Source organism: Pezoporus wallicus, unplaced genomic scaffold (assembly GCF_028554395.1).
Source record: "Pezoporus wallicus isolate ANWC-B61680 ecotype Strahan unplaced genomic scaffold, APGP_CSIRO_Pwel_v1 contig_4309, whole genome shotgun sequence".
NCBI classification, from domain to species: Eukaryota; Metazoa; Chordata; class Aves; order Psittaciformes; family Psittacidae; genus Pezoporus; species Pezoporus wallicus.
The window spans coordinates 575324-589063 of NW_026638191.1; the positions used below are offsets into that span (position 1 = coordinate 575324).

General features: G+C 53.5%; 1 protein-coding gene across 1 annotated transcript in view; it reads left to right on the top strand.

The window, feature by feature from the left end:
- The first annotated feature begins 207 nt into the window (after nucleotides 1–207).
- Nucleotides 208–13740, top strand: part of ADRB2 (adrenoceptor beta 2) — a 33487-nt gene continuing 19954 nt past the window's right edge. The window contains exon 1 of the mRNA XM_057409796.1: nucleotides 208–1546. Within this exon, the coding sequence (XP_057265779.1) occupies nucleotides 373–1546 (1174 nt within the window). The 5' untranslated portion in view covers nucleotides 208–372. The remainder of the gene's footprint in view (nucleotides 1547–13740) is intronic.

Here is a 13740-nt window from a genome sequence, read left to right on the forward strand (position 1 = left end):
CGTGGGGCGGGCGGGCGGGGTGCAGAGGGGTACGGAGAGGGGGGTGCGAGGTGCGCGCGGGGCGCGGCGCGGGCCGCCATTGGCTGTGCGGCGGTGATGTCACGGCGGGTGTCGCTATAAGCTCTGCGGCGCCTAACGGGCTGGGGGAGTCGGGCGGGCGCGCTGCCGCCGCGACGGGACGGGACGGGACGGGACGCGCACGAACAGTGGGGAGCGGAGCGGTCCCAGGCACGCTCGGTGGCAGCACCCCCGTGCCCAGTCCGCCCCGCACCTGCCGTCCCGTATGCGCGGCGCCCAGCGCGGCGCTGCCGCGGAGCAGCTCTAGGCAAAGGCGAGCCCCCGCCGCCTGCCTGAGGGGTTCGCTGCGGGGCCATGGGGGTGGCAGGCACCGAGCTGCCCGGCGGCAACGTGAGCACGAACCAGAGCGCCGCCGACCCCACGCTGTCGCGGGACGTGTGGATGGTGGGCATGGGGATCCTCATGTCGGTGATCGTGCTGGCCATCGTCTTCGGGAACGTGCTGGTGATCACCGCCATCGCCCGGTTCCAGCGCTTGCAGACTGTCACCAACTACTTCATCACCTCGCTGGCTTGCGCCGACCTGGTGATGGGGCTGGCCGTGGTGCCCTTCGGCGCCTGCCACATCATCATGGAGATGTGGAAGTTTGGGAACTTCTGGTGTGAGTTCTGGACCTCCTTGGACGTTCTCTGTGTCACAGCCAGCATTGAGACTCTCTGTGTGATTGCCGTGGACCGGTACTTTGCCATCACCTCCCCTTTCAAGTACCAGAGCCTGCTGACCAAGAGCAAGGCACGTGTGGTCATCCTTGTGGTGTGGGTGGTCTCTGCCCTCACCTCCTTCTTGCCCATACAAATGCATTGGTACCGGGCAGACCGTGACGAGGCCATCCTGTGCTACGAGAAGGACACGTGTTGTGACTTCTTCACCAACCAAGCCTATGCCATTGCCTCCTCCATCATCTCCTTCTACCTGCCGCTCGTGGTCATGGTATTCGTGTACGCCAGAGTCTTCCAGGTGGCCAAGAAGCAGTTGCAGAAGATAGACAGGAGCGAGGGAAGGTTTCACACCCAGAACAAGGAGCAGGAGCAGAAAGGGGGAGCTGGGCACCGCCGTTCCTCCAAGTTCTTCTTGAAGGAGCACAAGGCCCTCAAGACCCTGGGCATCATCATGGGCACCTTCACTCTGTGCTGGCTGCCCTTCTTCATCGTCAACATCGTGCATGTCATCCAGGACGATATCATACCCAAGTACGTGTATATCCTCTTGAACTGGTTGGGTTATGTCAACTCTGCCTTCAACCCTCTCATCTACTGCCGGAGCCCGGACTTCAGGTATGCCTTCCAGGAGCTCCTGTGCCTCCGCAGATCCGCCCTGAAGATGTATGCCAACGGCTACTCCAACAGCAACGGCAAGAGCGACTACAACGAGGAGGACAACGGCTACCCCTTGACATCGGATAAAACCTGCGAGCTGCTGTGCGAGGAGGGCTCCTTCCCGCACCCCGAGGAGTTTTTGCACTGCAAAGGTACCGTGCGGAGCGGGTGGAGGCTGGGAGGGGGCGGTGGTGGTGGTGTAGGTGCCGCTAATTGAGGCTGGAGGCTGTGCAGAAAGCTTGTCCCCGGACGAACCTCCTGGCAGTGACCAGTCTTGAACTTGACCTTAGGGTAGGGGCCGGTGCCGGGAGCAGGGCCCGGCTACACGCCCCGGTCGGCGGCAGCGGAGTCGGGTCCCCCGCCGGAGCCTTCGCGGTTCCTTGCTATAACCCAGCCGGTGGCCTTGGAACGCCTCCCCGGGCAGAAGGGCAGCCTCGGGCGGTGATGCCGGTGTTCAGCCCAGGGAACAGCGCGGAGACAGCACTCGGTGACATCCCCCCCCGGAGAAGGGATGTTGAGGGGCTCAGTGGGGCTGTGTCCGATCCGCTGCAGTTGCCGTCTGTGGGGCAGTTTAAACAACACCCAGAAAGAAGGAATGCTTTCCTTGCCAAGTGCTATAGGACTTTCAGCTGAAATAATAATATAAATACACCGTTTTCCAGGAATGTGGTAGTGTGACTGTGGCATTCAGGAATGTGACGCTGGGAAGGAGGTCGAGTGAAATGCTGCTACAAACCATTCTTTCGTTGAGGCTCCAACCAAAGCTTTTAAACTGCCCGGTTTGTTTAAGCACAAGTCTCCAATGACAGCGAGCCCGAGGAGGTGGGACGGGAGGAACGCTTGTTTCCCGAGGCTGGCAGCGCAGCTCCGGCCGCGGGACGGCCGGGGGTCTCTCGGTTTGAGGAGGGTTTCCCCTGCGCAGGCTTTGCTGTTTGCTCCCGGGCTGGCGGCGGGCGCCCAGGGCTGTCAGCGGGGAGACACGGGCGGGCAGGTGCCGGGCGGCACCGGAGGGTACGGCAGTGGCGAAGGGGACAGTGACCCTGCACGGCAGTGGCACTGCTGCCGTGGGGTTGTTCTCTCGAAGTCCCTGGCTGGAGGGAAGCAGCGATCGGGGCGAGGGGAATGGAGCTTCCCCCTTCCCTGCACCCAGGGCTGCCATGTGAAAGGCTGGACCCGAGGGCTGGAAGGGTGTGCTAGTGCGGGGTCTTCTCAGAAACAACCGGGAGCGGTGGGGAGAAACGGTGCTCACGGGACCGTGGTGTCCCGCAGAGGGAGGGATGCTCAGGTACCGCTTGTATGAGCATCCCCTCCACGTCCCCCCTTCCTCCCGCATTTCCACGCACTTGCTCTGCAGGGGGCTTGGGGGGCGGGGGGTGGGGGGGTGCTTCTTGCATTGCTGCTGAGGCCGTGCTGGGTCCTCGGGAAAGAGCTGGCTTTGTAAATGCGGTGGGGTGAGCCGAGTCCCCAGGGCTGGTACCCCCCGCTGCAGGCGGCAGAGGGGCTTTGGGGCAGCGCTGCAAGGAAGCAGCAGGCACCGTCCTGGGGAGACCAGAAGCTGAAGGGGGAGGGATGGAGAAGGGATTCTGGATGCCGACATCTCTTTGCAGTTCCCGCGTGGCCCAGGCTCTCCTGGCTGCTCTGAGGGGCTTGCCCCAAGCGGTGATGCTGAAAGGGGCCGCCCCAGGGAGGGCTGGAGAGGAGTCCCCCGGAATGGCAGTGTGTGTGTGAGGGGGGTTGCTGCTGGTCTCTGCTGCAAGGTGCAGGGCAGTGACAAACTCCTCGGGCTCCCACACCCCTCACAGTAAAACCCCACCTGGCTTTTGTGGGGCTGGGTTCTGGAAACTGCTTGTGCTCCCTTTTTTTTTTTTTCCCGAAGGGGTCCTGATCGTGCCTAGAAAGAGTGTTGTGAAGGAGGAGCAGCTGTAAGAGCCCTCTCCTCCTCTAGCCCTGTGATGGCTGCTGGCTCAGCTCCGCTTGCCTTTCCAGCTCAGCACTACAGCAGGGAACGTGCCTGAGAGCCCTTCCTTCCTGCCTCTTGCTGCCTCCTTTGACGCCCGCTCCTGCCCATGCCCTCACCTCCTGCTTTGGTGGGGTTGTTGGCGGTGCCCAAAGTCCTCTGAGTGTGAGCCACAGGGGCAGAGGAGGGTGTGATGGCATGGTGTGGTGTGGTGTGCGAGGCTCCAGGTCAGCAAAAACATGTGCTCCTCAGATAAACATTAACAGGTTGTTGGAGCACAGGAGACGCAGCACAGGACCAGACCTGCAGTCAGGTGCTGTTTTGCTTCCTACTGCACAAGGACTGGAATGCTGTGTGTGCTGTGCTGGAGGTACACTGAGATGCACTTTAGCTTAGAAAGGGCCATGACTCGCATGTAGTGTTCAGGGGGAAGTAAAAATTCACCTCTTGATTGTAGTGATCGATATCTCCTCCGTTTTTAACCTCTCCACTTGCTGTCAGTCACTTGCTGTGTTTTGCAGCACCCAGGGGCAGTGTAGTCTGGCAGGTAGCAAGGGCATAGAGGGAATGGGTGTCCCACAGGGACAGCTCATGAGTGGGGGTCACACCAGCCTCCAGTAGGTTCAGCAGCCAAACTCTCCTGATAGACTGGGGCACAAAGAAATCCAGTGTCCACATTTCAGTTGCTGTATGTTTTTACTGTTCCTAATTATTTGCTTTTCAGCAGCATATGTTGTGGACCAGGACTTGTTGTCCAAATAAATGCTCTATTTGCTTGGCTGGCTGTGTTCCTGCTTCAGATGTTGCGGCTGTATGTAGCCAAAGCTGAGAGATGAGCAAGTGTCTTAATTGCAGAACCACTGCAGCATCCAGAGTACATGGATGTGGCAGGGACAGGAGACATTGGGCTGTTGGCACTGGGCAGTTGACCTCGGTACTGCCATGCTTAGCTATGCTGTTAGGAAACCTCGGGCTTGCAATGAATTCTGAGCATTGAAGAGCTGATTTCTTTCCTCTATGGTAATATTAGTAAAACTGATGAAATATTGAGCTGCTCAGTTCTGGGAGCAGAGGGAATGGAAAGGGGGTAATATTGACGAAAAAAGCTGAACTTGACAAACCTTTCCTGTTCCATGGTTGAAAAAAAAGTTGTGTAAGGAATCCTTTGGCCTGTTTGCACATTTAATAAAAGGATAGTTTTATAGGCATCAAAAAATGGAGCACTGAAGTCAGGGCAATAGCTGCTTAAAATGATTTAGGGTATTTAGGATTTTACCTGAGCAGATGGTTGGCTCAGGTTAAATGTATCTGATAAAACATGCAGCGGTGACTTAATTTGAGGAGAGTCATTGTGACCAAATGCCAAATTCTTATAGCAAACTGAGCTGGCTACCTGCTATGCTGCTGGTTTATACCTTACACCACTGCCACAATGGTGAATGGAGCATGGGTGGGATACGGTCCAGCCTGGTGTCAATGTGTACAACTGGAGCTCTGCGGTACATTCCCTGCTTCTAGCCACTTTGGCCAAACAGATTGTCATTGTTTTTAAAGTCAACAGGAGCGTCACGAATGCAGCATTTGTGTTGTTACAAAATACTGACCTCGCCATGTGTCCTGCTTGTGATTCAGGCAGCTGTAGCTTTCACATCACGGGCTGTCTTTGCTTTGTCCTCCAAAACAGGCAGAGTACCGAGAGCTGCTGAGTTATGTTGGTCCTTCTCTTCCTGGGAGCATTCCTGGAGAGCTTTTTCTTTCTGGGAAGCCAGGCCTTGAAATATAACCTGCTGCTTGCTCTGGCACTGGGGAGGTGTGGAAGTGCAAGTGGAGCTGGCAGAGGGAGCAGGATCTGGAGGCAGACTCCCACCTGGGAGCACGACTTCAACACATCTTCAGGACTGGCCATTTCCAGAGCACCTCATATCCCAAACTGCTCAGCAATTCATCATGTGCAGCACTGCACATCACTGCATATCCCACTGCTGGGGGGTGTCAGGGTGTGCCTGCCCCAGCCTCACCAGTGAAGCCAGGTCCATGCCTGTGGCATCTCCTGTGGTTCAGGTGAAGGGGAGACCCTGCTGATAGGGGACACTGCTGAGGCAATGGGTACAGCGGGCACAGTGGAGAGGGACGGAAGAGACTTAAGTTACCAAATGTACCCAAATGTTTGAAAATAGGCCAGGGTTTAGTAGTGCAGGAAAAGAGCCTGGCTTCTCTGGAAAGGGAGCAGATATGTGAGCAGGCACACCGCGTGCACTTCAGCTCTCCCAAGTCACAGCCACTGAGCTTTTCAAAGGGCTTATTTATGTATTTACTATAAGGGACTTGTTTTTGCTGTAGAGGGGAGGGTATTGACAACGCTGCCCAGGAGTAAACAGGCTGCAATCTGTCTCCCAGCATCTCGTGCCCTTGTGGTATGTGCTCATAGAATCATTTAGGTTGGAAAAAACCTTTAAGATCATCAAGTCCAACTGCTAACCCAATGCTGTCAAGTCCATCACTAAATCATGTCTCCAAGTGCCTCATCTACACGTCTTTTAAACACCTCCAGGGTTGGTGACCGCACCACTTCCCTGGGCAGCCCGTTCCAGTGCTTGACAACTTTTTTGGTGAAGAAATTTTTCCTAATGTCCAATCTAAACCCTCTCTGGCATAGCTTGAGGCCATTTCCTCTTGTTCTATCACTTGCTACTTGGGAGAAGAGACCGACTCCCTCCTTGCTACAGCCTCCTTTCAGGTAGCTGTAGAGAGCAATGAGGTCCCCCCTGAGCCTCCTTTTCTCCAGGCTAAAACCCTCTCCTCCCCAAGTCCCTCAGCTGTTCCTCATCACACTTGTGCTCCAGACCCTTCCCCAGCTTTGTTGCCCTTCTCCGGACCCACTCCTGCACCTCAACGTTTTTCCTGTAGTCATGGGCCCAAAACTGAAGACAGGATTTGAGATGCAGCCTCACCAGTGCCAAGCACAGGGGGACAACCACTTCCTTAGTCCTGCTGGCCACCTTATTGCTGATACAGGCCAGGATGCTGTTGGCCTTCTTGGCCACCTGGGCACAAGCTGCTCATATCACCCAGCTATTCACCCCAGGTCCTTTTCTGACTGCAGCTTTCCAACCATTCTTCCTCAACTCTGTAATGTTGCATGGGGTTGTTATGAGCCAAAGTCAGGACATGGCACTGAGCCTTGTTGAACTTCATACCAATGGCCTTGGCCCTCTGAGACTGACAAGGCTGCAGTTCTCTGGATTCTTCTTCCAGCGCTTCTTGTAGATGGGCATTACATTTGCTAACGTCCAGTCAGCTGGAACGTCCCCAGTTAGCCAGGACTGATGATGAATGATGGAAAGTGGCTTGATGAGTCCCTCAGTCCCCTTGGGTGAATCCCATCCAGCCCCAGAGACTTGTGTGTTTGTCTGGTGTAGCAGCTGGTCACTGATCATTTCCCCTTGGGTTATGGGGACGTCTTTCTGCTCCTTGTCCCTGCCTTACAGCTTAGGGGCTGGGTATCCCAAGAACAACTGTTCTTGCTATTAAAGACTGAGGCAAAGAAAACATTCAGCATCTAGATGAAGTTCTTGCTGGACTTTGGCCCTTCTGGTTTTCCCCCTTCATAAACTCATGACATCCTTGCAGTCCTCCTGAGTTGCCTGCCCCTTTTTCCAAAGATCATAAACTCTTTTCTCCCTGAGTTCCAGCCAACATGTCTCTGTTCATCAAAGCCAGTCTTCCCTGCTGCTCATCTTTCAGCACATGGGGACGGCTGCTCCTGTGCCTTTAATTTCAGTGCTCCAGCTGCCAGGAGTCTCAAACACCAGCACTGGCCAAGGGAAGGGCTTTTGTCCCCTCCCTTTGCCTGTCCTCTGCCTCCGAGGGTTTGTTTTCACTGGTATGATGAATCCGTTTCCCAAGGAGATGGGTTTATGAGCACGTTCATTCCTCTGGCAGGAGGGAGGATGGCCGGGCTCGCACGTTCCCTGCTCTGCTTTCTGTTCAGCAGAGAGCAAGTGCCACCCTTCCAAAAGCAGCAGGGAAGCAAAGGTTTCCTGGCTGACCATGGCAGTGCCTGGCTGTGTCCCTGGGATGGAAGGAGGGGCAGGGAAGGTGCCTGCTGCTCCTCTCACCAGCATCACCCCAGTCTTCCCCCTCCCCAGCTGCCTCTGTGAAAGCATCCAGCCCTGGTAAAGCACTTCATACCCTGGCTGACCTGAAGCTTTAGCTAGCATCTAAGAGCAGTATCGGTGCTTGCACTTGGGGTTTGCAATGTGTGTGGTACGCAGAGTGGTTCTTGAGGTTCTGATGAACAAGGGCTGTTTCGAAAAGCCCCTGTGGCCTTGGGTGTTATTCTCAGCAGAGAGGTGCTGTAACCCCAGGCCCCTCGAGATGAGTGGTTTGCAAGCATTAAGGTTCCTTTCATTACTGTTTTTACACTTGTGCTTGGTTTCTCAGGCCCACAAGTAGAAACGCAGCCACTCTTTCCCATCTCCTCCCTGTGCCACAAAGTCTCTTGATTTGAAAGCTTCTCTTTCTGAGACTTGAACCCAGCCACCTGAACACTTCTTCCCCTTGTTATTCTTTTATTGGAGTTGTTTTGTAAGCAGACATTAGCAGTAACCTTTCTACCTAGGGGCACAGAGAACATTTTGCAATGAACACACATCCCGGGCTGTGAGGACACCGTCATTTGGCAGCTGGGGTAGTTACACCCTCATATCAGGCACGTTCCTGTGGGGTGATCAGCTGCATGGGGCACTCATGGGAACCTGTTGGTGCTGCTTGTCCCACTGCAGAGTACAGCACCGTATTTCACCCATCACTGCCTCCTGGGGAATGCACTATAGCTGTTCCTCAAGTTGCCACTGGTGGTATGTGGTACATACCTGTGGTACAAGTGCTCTCTCTTGCACCCTTGGCCAAAGGACCGAGGCTTGTCTTTGCCTGACACAGAGCAAAGTACATCCAGTTTGGCTGGGAGCACAGATGCTTCCCCAGGGTTTTAGTGACACAGCCTGGGTCTAGACAGAGCAGCGCACGCTGGAAGCTGGAGTTCACACGGATCTGGGAAGGAGGTTATCTCTCCTGATAAGTGTTGTAAGAGCAGGACACAATGCTGAATCCCCTGGATTTGGCAGTGGGTGTGTGCTGGGATTGCTGTGTGGGAGAGTGCTGAATCAAGCACAGTATTTGAGGTGGTATTGAGCCCTTACAATCTTTGTCATGAAAAAAGCAGATTTGATGTTTCTCCACCCATTCAATTTCACTTTTTCTCCTGTTTTCTTATCCTCCCAATGGCAGGAGCATACAACTGAATTTCAGTGCAATATTGCCAGTGCCAGTGAGAGCGGGTTGGGAAATATTTACTTGTTTACTGTCCTTGGTAAGGTCATTTCTGCACAAGTGCATATATATTTAGGTATTGTATGTATCTATATCTCCATTATCTGTATACAGCACCATACAGATCTGTGTATAAACAGGGAAATTGGAAGATGTTTTGTTGTGCTAGATAGATGCACAGATGAATATCTCTAAGTTCAAAAGTCTGAGTGTTTATTGCAGGCCCTGTTGACTGACATTGGGTTAAATGAAGAGTATTTGTGGTATGTTTGTAGTCAGGTGTTCTTGCTGAAAGCTGTTTGCTGGCTGTATTTCCACCATACTCTCAAAGATTCTTCCAGTGAATCCTTCAGGGATCATTAAAGAAAGCCAGCACCTGAACGGTGCTGGTGGGGAGGCGCACACAGCGGATGAGGATTCCCTTCAGTTATCCGGTGGTCTGAGCCCTGGAAGTGGTGAGCAGGATGTGGATGCTCAGCACCTCGCTGTAAAAGGGCTTCTGTGGTTTTCACCACTTATGCCAGGGTTTGTAGACAAAGTGGTTTTTAAACATCCACCTGCTTCTATGCTTGTTTGGACTTCAAACAGTGGCAGACTTGGATGGCTCCTGCTCTGCCGCTCCAGAGCAGGGCTGCTGCAGGAGCGCAGACCAGTACAGCTGTGGGCTTTAATCCTCTGTTGCTGGTCTCCCGTGCCAGTGCCCCCTGGGACTGGGAGGAAACACAGATGTCTGGTACAGAGATTGTTGGGATGGGAAACATGAAACACTGCACAATGGGTGCAGGGCTGGTCTGCAAAGCCCGGTGCTGTCAGTGCTCTGCTCTGTCCAAGAAGCAAGCCACAGCACTGGCATTGCAGCAGAAAGGAGTGAATGATGACTCTGCTCCCTCTCAGCTTTCGAAGCAAGGTCTTACCTTGCTCAGGATGAGCCCCACACTGCAGGACTCCTGCGCTGTAGCTTCTCCAGCTGCTGGTTTGGAGCTTGGGCTGAAAGCAGGTGTGAATCGCCCTGCAGGAACAGGGGTATAGCAGGAGCACAATGTGGTAGGTCACTGCTGTCTGTCCCAGGTTGCTTTATGTCCTAGTTGGGATTATAAATGCTTCTGGGGGTGTCTTTGGAAAAGTATCCTAGTCTCTTGCCTAGTTTACCTGTTGCCCAGCCTGGTTGTCCTGGTGCACCTCTTACTGCTTCAGGTGGGGCTGGAGAAAGAGTATGGTTAATGTAAAGTAGGATCCCAGCCCAGCGTGTTGCAATTCCAAGTATTTTGCATTCTTTATGCCACTTAAGACCATGATGAAAGTCTTGGCAGCAGAGGCCAGTGTGTGCCCGGCATGTTTTGAAGCTTCTCCTTCCAGAAGCAGGAGCAGGGAGTCACTGTGCAGCTTGGACAGGGAGGGATTACACCAGGCACTTCCAAAACACAGCAGATGCCCAAATTAATTTATAGGTTTGTAACTTTGTGCTTTCAAGGGATAGAGAGCCCCAGCTAGAAACACAAGCCATTGCTGACTGAAGGGGTCCTGATGAAGGAATACATCAGACCTTCAGGAACTTTGTGGGGACCCTCAGCTGCCATCCAGCTCCCCTATCCCTGTTTTAAAACAGGACTGGAGAACATTTCACATCCCACCTTGGAAAGATGTTTGGTCCTCAAAGATGCTTCAAGCCCAGTCCCTGCTTCCCAGCACATTTGTGACTCTGATGCTCCCAGCACCCTCTCCTGGCTCTGGTCCTCCAGTCATGCAAAGAAAAGGCATTAGGAAACTGCGGTGGCCGCTGCCAGAGCTATCTGAGGTCTCACAAACGACTTCACTGCAGGTGTAGGCACCGAAGCAGTGTCAAGAAGATACTTGATCACCAACTCTGAACACAGCTCCCCACTCTCACTACCTCCTCAGCAGCTCGGGGGGGTTCAGACTTCATCACTGAACTCCACAGCCCCAGCCCAGTCCTGAGAAATGCATAAACAGCAAACGGCCTCTGGGGAGCCCCTGCCAAGTCCTTGCTCCCTCATGTAAATATTTTTTCCTCTTAAGTGTTTGTGAGTGTGAAAAATGGTTCCTTAATCTTTTCCTCCCCAGCTGAAGGAAATGCCTGTTCATCCCTGGGTGGGGGCTGCCCTCATCTTGAGATTCTTCAGCCACCAGCCCAAGCAAGAACCACACTGCTGAAAGCATTTCTTATCACCCCCAAAGCCATGCTGCTCTTCCTGCCTCCCGAGCTCGCTGGCATCAGGTCAAATGGTGCTTACCACAATGGATGCCTGTCAGGACATTACATTCCTTAGTGGCTGTTGGATGGAGGTCCTGTGGGCTACAGTTTGGTTAGGCAGCATTGAAGAAGCCTTCAAAAACAGTGTAAAATATCCATAGGGTTGTGGGGTCCCTGCTCCAAAGCTTGAAATTCCCATCCTATTATATTGGAGTTAGTGTCTGGAAATGTGGGGTAGTTTTTTCTGAGGAAAACTGGAGCAGAAGCCCTTGATGCCTGTCACTGGGAGAAAAGGGCTCAGTGGGAGATAGGCTGGTAGAGAAAGGAAGGTAGAGAAAGGAAGTGTCTGCATGTAGCAGGGACAGTGGAAACCCCAATGTATCTATGCACACACGGGAGTAGGAATGGAGGAGATGCTCAGGTACCTGTTCACTGGGGAATCTGTTCTCATATTCAGGTGTTTCATTACTGTCCGTTCACCTCACCTGGTATGTCCTGCTTGGGAATGGGTGGGATTAGGTATAGGCTGCCACCCCTCTCTTCCAGCTGAGGTCTCATGAGAATAAGACATTGCTGTTGGTTTCAGAGAGGAAGTGTGTCAGCACAGTGGGCAGCCTCTCACAAGGGAACGATGCTGAGATAAATCCACATCAGCCTTGACTGTAGGTCTTCTGTGATACTTCACTGTAACCTAGATATTGCTGTGATACTCTGCCTTGACGTGAGTCTGGCTGAGTGTGGGGCCTTCTTTATAGAGACAAGTTAAGGACAAACGCTGGAGTGCAGAGCTGCTGAGTGGGAAGGGCTGTACAAACGGCTTTGTAGCTAAAGAGGAAACAAACGGTTCTCTTATGCTTGGGTAAGAAACACCTTTGCATCAGCCCAGCAATTTGGTATGGAGAGACGCTGACTTTCTAGGCTGGGTTTCAGGATGGCCTTCCAGGGGGATTTGCTGGGCCCCGCAGTGCCTTTCCTGCCCCTGTGCCATGCCTTGCAAGGCTCTGTTTAAGTTAGCCTGGTTCAAGCAGGACCTCTTTCCGCTCTGCTTGCTCTATGTGAAAGGAAGACCTGTGTGATTAGGCCATCAGTCACAGATTTTCCATTGGGATGTGTGTCTTTCCATTCCTGTGCTTTTACTGAGCTGGACAGCAGTGCCACGGACAGCGCTGTAAGCTGGAAGATAACGTGTGAAATTGGTTGTGATGGGGAGTCAGTCAGCACTCTGCATGATCTTGAAAGCCAGTCTGTAGCTGTCACAGAGATCTTTGGTGTGGAAGGTGGGAGGGAGAGATGCTTGCATGGTTGGGCTTGGAGGGGTAGGTGCTGCTCTGCCTTTCACCATCCCTTTGAAGTGCTGCGGCTCAGAGACACCCTTCCCATGTCTTCTGGCAAGCACAGGTTGTCCTCTGCTTTTCAGCTTCATGACAGTGGAGTCATTTGTGAACTTGCCAGGCTTTTGCACAATTGTTATCATGCTCCCTGCTGTAGGAGATGGAGCCCTGAGCAGTCTCAGTGGTGGTGGCAGTGGCTATGGAGACGCAATGAAGGGAAGTCCCACCCAAACCTGGAGATCCTGCTTTATCCAGCTGAGATACAATTGTAAAGAGTACAAGTATATAGAGTTACAGGATAGAGTAGTAAGGCACTAATCCGGAGATGCAATCCACACCTATTGGAGTTGATTCGTATCACTTCAGCACAGCAGCTGAGGCAAGGAGGCAACGAGGAGGCTGTAGGGGGAATACCCATGGGAAGAAAAAGAGAGCAGAGCCACAGAAAGATCTTTGTGACTCAGAACAAGAAGGCCATTCCTCACCAACTGCATAGCATGATTTGTTCCTTATTGAAAAGCTGGCTGTGTGCTTCCCCATCCCTCTGGGGCTCCCTGCTGCAGAGAAAGACCCTTCTTAAAAGGGGATCCTCAGGGTACCTATTTATAGCATGGAAACTGCTCCGGGGGAGTCACCCAGCCTTGAGTGAACATCCCCCTTCCCCACCCGCAGAGTGATGTACAGCCTGTTCCTCCTGCGGCCCCAGCCCCTTCACGGGGTGCAGCTGACGTTTGTTAGCAGACTGTACGGGACAGTTGTGGACACCTCTCCCTGGCACGGGAGGTGATGACACCACGGCTCACACCGCGCAGGGCTGGCGGCGGCAGGAGGGGCAGGGTGCCGGGCTGCTCCAGCTGGGCTGCCCCGCCGTTGGCACTGTGGGGCAGCCAAGTGATGGGATGAGAGAGAGGGGTGCGCGCTGTTCCCACAAAGGAAAGGTCAGGGCACAGCGCCGTGGCAGCAGGGATGGGGCAGGGGGCTATGGTTTCTACACATGACTTGTGCGTGGTGCCCAGGAGAGACAGAAAGGGGGAAAGGATTGCTGAAGTGAAGCATGGGGCTCTGCCCAAGCGCTGGCTAGGGGCACGATGAGCTCTCCCTACTAAGGCCCCCCTGCACCTTAGAGGGATGCTAAGAGGGGGTGCTGGCATTGCATTGGCTCAGGTTTGGTCTCAGGCTGGGCTGGTTTCAATCCTCCCTGCTGAGGACAAGCCACTTGGACTCACTTGTTTGGCTGCAGGGTAGGATTTCAGTTTGCTCCAGTGACATGGCAGAGCTTTGGGGATTTTACTTGCTGATATGATTCGCAAAGCTAATGGCTTGTAGCAAAGTCAGAGTGATTTTGGGATGTTTTCCTTCTCTGCTTAAGAATTCTCTTTAACACACAAAACTCAGGAGGGGAAAGATAGTGATAAAACCAGGTGGAGTCAACTCTTACAGCATAGGTTTGGATAACTGCAGCTTGCTGAGGGCCTGTGTCTGTAAGGAGGCTTTCATTAACTCTGCCATTAAAGT